The 9,008-nt window shown below is 39.2% G+C and overlaps 2 protein-coding genes across 2 annotated transcripts in view; one reads left to right on the forward strand and one right to left on the reverse strand.

Annotated features, from left to right (window-relative positions):
- Nucleotides 1–2,924, reverse strand: part of LOC117303768 (protein FAM149B1-like) — a 30,976-nt gene extending 28,052 nt beyond the window's left edge. Inside the window, exon 1 of the mRNA XM_033788118.1 lies at nucleotides 2,326–2,924. Coding sequence (XP_033644009.1) covers nucleotides 2,326–2,396 — 71 coding nt within the window. The 5' untranslated portion in view covers nucleotides 2,397–2,924. The remainder of the gene's footprint in view (nucleotides 1–2,325) is intronic.
- Nucleotides 2,925–3,727: 803 nt separating this feature from the next.
- LOC117303769 (alpha-(1,3)-fucosyltransferase 11-like) lies at nucleotides 3,728–8,159 on the forward strand. The gene is made up of 3 exons (XM_033788119.1): nucleotides 3,728–5,014; nucleotides 5,708–5,944; nucleotides 7,348–8,159. The coding sequence occupies exons 1-3, from the start codon at nucleotides 3,828–3,830 to the stop codon at nucleotides 7,481–7,483; spliced, it is 1,560 nt and encodes a 519-aa protein (XP_033644010.1). The 5' UTR covers nucleotides 3,728–3,827; the 3' UTR covers nucleotides 7,484–8,159.
- Nucleotides 8,160–9,008: the final 849 nt, after the last annotated feature.

The following is a 9,008-nucleotide window of genomic DNA, read 5'->3' on the forward strand; positions in this document are numbered from 1 at the left end:
CATTTGATCGTTACAGTAGAAATTAAAATGTACTATATTTCATTGATCTGATAGTGATACCACACAGTTTGAGTTTCACAAAGAAATCTCCACAAGAAAATAGGTCGTTGGAATTTTCAATAGTATACTGTTTGAATAGTATACAACTTTTTAATCAGTTCTTAGATTCGACAGTGAGCTCATAAAATTATGGTGTTTTTTTTGGTCTTGGTATGTGCTATGGGGTTAGTTTGCGTCATAAAACTTAACTTTTGGTGTGTTTTTTTGTGACAAATACTTTGTGAAGAAAGGTTATGGAATGGTGGGTTTTATGTTGTTGTTTCATCCTTGCCAATGTCTCTTCTCTAGTACAATAACTTCATAAAAATGCAAAAATGTAATCAGTTAACCTCTTTTCCTCCAGTGAATTGTGTGTTATAGAACTTTTAAAACTTTAGGCCCTATAATGTTGTTTAGTATTCAGCCAGGGTTTGCCTTGTTTAATTTTCAGTAAACTATGTAGAAGCCAGCGGCACCCAATGACTTGTCATATCACACCTTAGCATGTCTGTACTGTGTCAAAGGCCTGAAATAACATGAAGGTCACGTCCTGTATTGCACTGGCTTGGTCTTAGACATGGTGCCCCTTGAAAGGTTTTAATTATAGACTTTTATTTTCTAATGGAAGTGTTCTTTGCATAATTAAATGAAAATGGCCTTGCCCTCCCAAAGAAGTGTCAGTGCATTAGTGCTGGTACCAGTTTTTTTCTCTGGTCTACATGGTCTACTGCAAGTTTTTTTTAAAATGTTTTCTGTCAACACTGTCATTCAATTATCATGTGGAAATTGTAACTTGAAGAAAAATAATCAGTGATAGAAATGAACATGCTCACAGTCACATGTTGTTTTAACTGGCTTTTGGTCAGTGGACCACAGGAGAGCACTGTGACATATTTATTAGTCCCGGACAACAATCAAGTCATAAATAGAGTATCCCCTGAAAGCGCTTGCAAACAAACTGACCCAGGCTGCCTCATAAAAACAACCTAAACATTCCTGTAAAAAACTGTATGAAAATGTAAATGAGGATAAAAATAAATAAATTTGGTTATCAAACTGGTTTGTGGCTCCCGTGGAATGTTTTGAAAAGATTTCTGTATCCTGCCACCACTTTTAAATAAAAATTTACCAAAAGGAATGAATCTCATGAGTAAGGTTACTCATGAGTAAACTAGATTAAGGAATTAAATAGTGGCGACAGGATACAGAAATTCTGTTGAATGTTTTTGTTAAATTAAAGAAAAATTAATTCTGAAATTCATGGTCCAAGTAGGGCCTACCCCAAAACAGTAACTGCGCATGTTCAGTGCTGGCTAATTATACACAACACTGGAAAAAAGTTCATGTTATAAAATGTACAGTTAACGACATATTAGGCGTAAGTCTGTAACATGTTGACCTTGGTTTGGTAGGACTGCAGGAGACGAGAATATGTACCATTTAAAAATAACAAAGAAACATCATCCAACCTCGAAAGTTCATAAAAAATTACTGTCTGCTAGACTGGGTTTCATTCTGCTTTAGTCACTAGATGGATGATGTGAGGTGGTTACTGTTTGGGATTCTATGGTGTGCAATTGTGGGGAAAAAATTAAAATATTTTATGTGAAAATGACAACAAATTTTTAATTTTTATTTACTGCGTACTGTAATAAATTCCGATAAGCGTAATAAATATTAAGTCTACATTAAAGAGAAAATATCATAGATTGGTTTCTTATCTCCTGACTGAAACCAAACATAATTGGTCTGAAATGGGGGAAAACGGGTTGTTATGAAGTGTGAGTGCATCGAGGGGGGGGGGGGGGGTGGAGTGTTTTACTTTCATGCCTTATGATATTTCTAGATTCTAATATAGTAGCCATAATGCCTTAGGACAAAAATTAAATTTGTTAAGTAGTAATTGAATAATATTTTTGATTTATTTTGCACGCCATACTAGCTTCTGAATATTCAATAAAATACCAACCAATGAAAGGTGTGAAAACATGACGTTGCTCCAATGTCCTGCATGCATAAGCACTGTTAATGGCGGACTGTCTCTCACATCGTAAAACCAAAACTTTTAAAAATTCAACACACCATGAAGTGAAAGTGTTATTGTTAAAAAATTGGATAGATGATTTGAAAGAAAAACAAATTTAGTTTTTGATGGTGAACAATTTTATCCTACTGAAAACACATGACACCAGGATATCTAATTTACCTCAATGAGATATCCCTTTTTGTAAAAAAGTGTGAAAAAGTGGTGGCGCCATACGGAAAGTTATCCTAAGCCATACTTACATTTCCATTTTGTCCAGGGACAAAATATTTCTATTCCTTGGTTTCTTGCCTGCCATGGTTTGGTTTTTCATGACCAAGTGTCACCGACTGCACGATCAAAAAACAGCAAGTCAATTTCTCGCATTCTTCACACCAAACTGTGTCCAGAAATGCCGTTATTTCAGTGTCACTCCAAAAGTCGTTTTAAATATACAGAGAGCAGGGTTTATCATTCAAGTTTTGATAAAATAAACACAGAATAAAGGTAAATGTCGGTGTGCTCCCGGGGCCAAGAAGTGCTGGCTTACTTGTGGTGGTATCGACTAGCGACACCGCAGTCAGTGCAGCTGCATTCTTCCGTGCTTAGCTCCCCGTTGCCGCGGTTGGGTCACGAACTCAACCCAAACAACGTCCGCGGACTTCCCCGCCCGTTCCTCGAAAGTTTGGAACACAACTCCGAAACCAAGCAAAAAACCACAACACACGCAGAATTGACTTCAAATGTCCTGCAGTTAACCACCAGGAAGAAGTTCATGAAGAATCATTTTATGTTATTTCTTTTAGAGGTCACCAACAGATAATGGTACAGCACAAAGTTTCGCTGTTGAGTTCCCACCATACAAAAGTACACAAACCTAAATAAAGATGGCGGATTTAGTGTCAGCCGGGACCACAATGCAACGCGCGGTTGGCCAGGCGACATAAGCCCCTTGCACTTTGCCTCACACGAAGAATCATTTTGAAGTATTTTTTTGTAGACGTCAGTTTTGTTATTTTAAGGTTTCGTTTAAAATCCTTTAGACGATGAGAATTATGATAAACAGTCAGGTAGTTAAATTACACAACTGTTTGGGGTTTATACAATTGAACTTGTGTTTCTGTCTCTGCCGGGCGCGGGGGCGTAACGCAAACTAGCACCTGTTTTCAATTAAAAGATTAATTGATTGGAAAATCAATACGCAATTAGTGTCTAGATAATCCGCGATTTCTCTGGGCTATTTTCAAAGTTTCAAAGAAAATATATTTAGAAAACAGATCGCTGCAAAAGATTCACGGATACGTGTATAATTTTCACAGCATAAAATAAATACAAGATAGGATCGAGATGTCTAAGTTTGCTTTTGCAAAATCCAGAATTTCGGAAGGGGACCATAGAGGTAGTGATTCAAATATTTTCCCCAGGGTTGATTTTTGAAATAAATAAAGTGTAAAACTTACAAAATGAAGCAGCCCCACCCAACCCACAAGCCCCACCCCCTGCAGCAAAGGCCAAAGGGGAAAATTCCAGCCCCGCCCCCCCCCCCGCCCCACCCCCAATAAACCTACACTGTAACTACAGAGGGCGGGCTTGAACTTTCCCTTGTTTTGATTCATCACACGTCAGCTGTTAGGGCACGTGTGTGCGCATGGCACCTCCGATAAATTCAACCATCCGGAAAATTTGTCCTCAAAACAGTGTACGTTCGAAGGTGTGCAGACGACACAACAGTGGCAGTTTTACCTTAAAATAACAGTGAATTATCATGGATTCTGCAGTGAGAAAAAGAGTCAAATCTTCGCCGGCTTCCGAGTCCAAAACACAGGGACCTCAGCGGCCTAGAGGAGGGGTCAATGCTAAGTATGTAGCGGTCTTCCTGGTTGTACTTTTTACGGTGATTTTTGTTGGGACCTTTTTGGGACTGGGCGTTCTCGGCCTCGGTAACGATCCGCTGAAGACACTGATGTCAAAGACGAACACGAGATCTGAAGTTTGGTCATCTGAGCCGGAGGAAACCGAAATGAGAAATTCTGCTAAACCATTGCCAGTGTCGGTGAAGGTAGCACCATTGACAAAACCAACAATTCTTTGGTGGACTGACAAGTTATTTCCGCATTTCCAAGGTAAACAAACCGTTGAGATTGAGTGTGGGCTCAAGGAGGGACTAGGAACATGTCTAACCACAACAGATAAGAATGTTTTATCGGACCCCCTTGCTAGGGGGATTATTTTTTACGGAACCGATTTCCGAGCTTACGAAGCGCCTCTTCCGCGAGAACCTTGGCACGAGTGGGCTCTAATACATGAAGAATCCCCGCTCAACAATCAAATATTTTCGCATTCAGTCGGAATGTCACTTTTTAATCATACGTCAACATTTCGACGAGAGTCGGACTTCCCAATTACAACTCAACACATAAAGAATCTGAAATACCTGACAGAGCGACAACCTCTTCCAATAACCAAGAAAAATCAGCACCGCCAGAAACTTGCTCCAATTTTATACGTTCAATCTCATTGTAACGTTCCGTCAGATCGTGACCGTTACGTTAAAGAATTAATGAAATATATAGATGTGGATTCCTACGGAAAATGCGCCAACAACAAACAGCTTCCTGAGAATCTTCAAGATCCGGTAGAATCAATGGAAGCGCAAGAGTTCCTCGATTTCATCTCGAGATATAAATTTCATCTTGCGTTTGAGAACGGTATCTGTGAAGACTACATCACCGAGAAGTTGATTCGTCCGCTCCATGTTGGGTCCATCCCAATCTATAGAGGCTCTCCCTCGGCTCAAGATTGGATGCCTGATGATCACTCCGTCATCTTTGCGGAGGATTTCAAATCACCCAAGGAGCTTGCGGCGTTCATCAAACGTCTCGATGAAAACGACGGAGAATATCAGAAATATCTTTCCTTCAAGGAAGTTGGTATCCAGAATAATTTGTTGAGGTAATAACCAAAGTCACTTGGATCAAATGCGGCTTACATTAGTATAGCTGGGTTCTGCCTAGTTGCGATATTGTAACCCTCAGGAGGAGGGTTACTACGTTATCGCAACTAGGTTCTGCCTACTCCTAGAACTATGACTGAGGTTCGTTCTGCTATCGCCCCCACAAGACGATAGCAGAACGAACCTCATCAGTCATATACATGTACATGTACATTGTAGTCACAGTTCTAGGAGTAGGTTCTGCCCTAACTTTGGCCGCTTTCGAAACCACAGCTTGGGCTTTTGCTCTGGTTTAGGATCTGCCTGAAAGTATCAAAATTACAGGAATCCAGAGCCCAAGTCAAAGCGGCCGGATTTCAAAAAGGTCCTTTAAACATAATAAACAAACTAGGCCTATTAGTTGAGATTGGCCCTACTAAAATTTGGATTTGGGCCAGTTTCAAATAGCTGGGCGGGGACAACAGCTCTGTGTGTATGCAAGATACATTTTTACATCTTGAAGGGCAAGAAGTTTTTAATATAAAACTATGGCTTGCATTTCTGAAAAAGCTAAATTCAAATGCACATATCAAGTACATTTGAAGACACAGATAAAACCTTTAGAGTGTAAGTTTTCAGACCTTTTTATCACGATGTCTCCCGCCCATACATGTACCTCAAAACATGCCATATTTTCTTTTCCTTTAATACAGACAAACAATGGAGAGCAGAACATGGGGCGTTAATGAATGGCGAGTACCCAGTTTCATCACTGCATTTGAGTGTTACGTCTGTGAAAAGATACAGGAAAGACTGAAGGCAGAGAAAGCCCATGCTGACGATCCCTCCCAACCTTTGCTGCCTCCTAGAGTAGCTAAACCCAATCATGTCGGTTGTCCAGAGCCGTCAATCTCACATGGTGATTGGAGTCAAGTCAGAAGCAGAGACAAGTAAGTTCTTTTTGAAAGTTAGTTTGTTTTAAAACAGTTTACTGAGATGAAGCACAAAAAGCAGTTTTAAAGGACAACATTTGTTTGCTTACCAGAATAAGGTTGCCTGCCAAAATACCATGACATGTACTTTACTTTATTAGCTATAGGAAGCTAGGTCCTGCTCATAGTGATTCTACAACATTCCTGTCTTGACCGTAGGTAAGTAACATTGGTGTGGCGAGCTGTCAAACACACAGACTCGAGCTCTCTTTGTTACTGATCAGCAGGATATTGGTTCGAGTCCGGGCCATGACACTTGTGTCCGTTAAAAGTAAGACACTTAACCAAGATTGCTCCATCTTTTGGTGGTGCACATAAAATAACCTAGTGTTCCTGGCATGGTTATCTTTTATTGTTTGTTCTTGATAATTTGCAGAAAAACAAAACAAACGATGACCCTTTAATGGAAAATGGGTTCATTTCACTATGTGCAGTTCTGAATCTATTTATAGATGAGAGTTGCAGGGGGGGGGGGTGGATTAGAGAGCCTGGTGAGAGGGTAAATTGAAAAATATAATTCGAAAGAATTTCCCTGTCGCAGTCAAAAGTTGACAGTCTTCCCTTATGGTGTGCAAGGGACATGTCCCCCATTGCTTTATGCACATTCCTGTCCTTGGAAACCCAGTGGGTGAAAATGGCCTCCGTGCACACTCTGTATCAAAACGTCTTCTTCGATCGGCTGGCCCCAGGCAGTTCAACCAATTTACTTCTTAATTCCGCCCAGGGTAGCAAAGAAACAACTGATGGGATACATGTAATGTGAGATCTCCTTGCCTGGTGCATGTTTCCCTCCATCCTTCAATCTAGACTAGGGAACATGTAATGTGAGATCTCCTTGTGCATGTTTCCCTCCATCCTTCAATCTAGACTGGGGGTACATGTAATGTGAGATCTCCTTGCCTGGTGCATGTTTCCCTCCATCCTTCAATCTAGACTGTTTTAAGAGGAATATCAATTCCTACCTTCAGCTCCCCTGAGTTATTTTCATCTTAGATGTTTTCTTTTTGTGGCCACTCTACCAAAGGTTGGCTTTAAGCCTAGTTTGCAGTGAACTTGCATATAAAAAATAATTCATACTACAGGTCTAGACACAATCTGATCTAAAGGAAGCAAATTATTTATCAAAATTGTCTGTTTGAGGCAAGAAATTGTTTGCATTCTTCTTGCATAAATCATCAGCTCAATGCAACTTGGGCTTCTGGTACTCAGTTGAGTGAGTTTATGTGAAGCGGTGGGTGGCTTACACTGGAATTTAATCACTCTTACGAACAGGATAAAGAGGGTTCAAAAACCAGTAAGAACCAATTCTTTAAAAATGTCATTGTTACTATTTCCTTTTTTTCTCATTTATATCATCACAGCATCTATTTCTGGAGGGAAGACTTTCACACCTCCAAGGAACAAGCCATTGCTTTGAAGAACATGATCGACAAAGGCGCAACAGATTCCTCCAAACTATTTGATGAACTTCAACAAATGTATCAACAAAATGGTTAAGCCTTTGCTTACAATTGTTGACTTGTGCCGACTGTACCCATATCCCTTCTCCTTCAAGAGTTTGTAAAAAAGTCCTTTAAATGAAAGCTTTCTGAAACTGTAAAGGTTGTATTCAAAAGGATCAAATGCAGTCCTCTCAAACTGTGTGATGACCTTAAAATAACAGGGAGAAAACAGGGTAAAAGCATGAACAGTAAAGGGTTTGAAGTCTGAACCCATTTTGTTTGGACACATTGTTAGGCTTGTGTATTATGACTGGCGATAAAAATATGTTGAAACGTTTTGTAAATTAAAAACTTCCTGTCTGGACGCTTTATCATAATTATCATTTCCTGAATGTAAAACCATAAGGAAAGATTTTACTTCCACAAAAGGAGGTAACAATTATATTTTCTTGCCAGCCTATATTTTGTCAAGACGATTTTATTTTAATGAGAAAATGGTACAAAATGTAGCATCGGATAACTGCCATACATGCAGTTGAATCAACCATCAACTCCCAGTTATGTGGTATTGTCAAATTTGTATAGCGCCCTCTTTTGGCAAATTATGATGCTAGAGAAGCTACCCACAATGCAATAAATGGCAGGTTTGTTAAAGGTGATATTTTAATCCAATTTGAAGTGGAATGCATGAGAGTAAATAAAGACCTATATTTAGGGATTGCGTTTTCTAAAAATAATTTTTGTTCTATGGTTTGATTTTTCTTTGTGTGTGAAAGACTGTTGTGAAAACCATTTAGGATTCGGGCAAAATGAGCCTTACAACCTGAGCAATGGGTTGTGCAATCAAAGTTTATGGTGAGTGGTGACTGTAAGCACATGATTCCTCTGTTAGCAAAACCATTAATATCGAACTGGCTAAACAAGAAACTACATCAAATCGGTCTAACAACAAATCCTTCACTTACTTCGAGACGATTTTATTTCCATCTTGAGCCACGTCAGCTTCAATAAATTAACAGAAATGTGTACACAATCTTTGTCAAACAAATGGCACAATAAATAAAACACAAAACTCAAACAACACAATGAAATTTAGGTACAGCTACCGACTGTTCAACTTCAAAAATGCATCCTCTGATTTTACTTGCTTTTCTATCAATAAGCCATTTGGGAGTTGGGTTTGAATAATGTGACAATGTCTGGTAATGACTAACATTTGAATTCCTGAGACTAAAGAGACAGTTGCTATGTCAAATGGTTCGGGGCAAGCTTTTGTATAACATCCTGCAGATGAGCAAACCCTGGCACCATTGTTCCATACACATCCATTTAGAATCCTGTATGGGTGTTCACTGTCTCTTACGTAACTAAGCGAAAGCTTGCCCTAATCATGTGACATAGCAACTGTCTCAATAGTCTAAGGAATTCAAATTTAAGTGGTAACTTGTGATCAAGCACATCATTATACCCGACAATATTCAAATCTAACACGCAAATGGCTTATTGGCTGATTTTGTTTTATGGGTTCATTATTAAAAATAAAAATAAAAGTAAAAACTATGGAATTTCATTGGGCGGGT

Source organism: Asterias rubens, chromosome 20 (assembly GCF_902459465.1).
Source record: "Asterias rubens chromosome 20, eAstRub1.3, whole genome shotgun sequence".
Lineage (NCBI taxonomy): Eukaryota > Metazoa > Echinodermata > Asteroidea > Forcipulatida > Asteriidae > Asterias > Asterias rubens.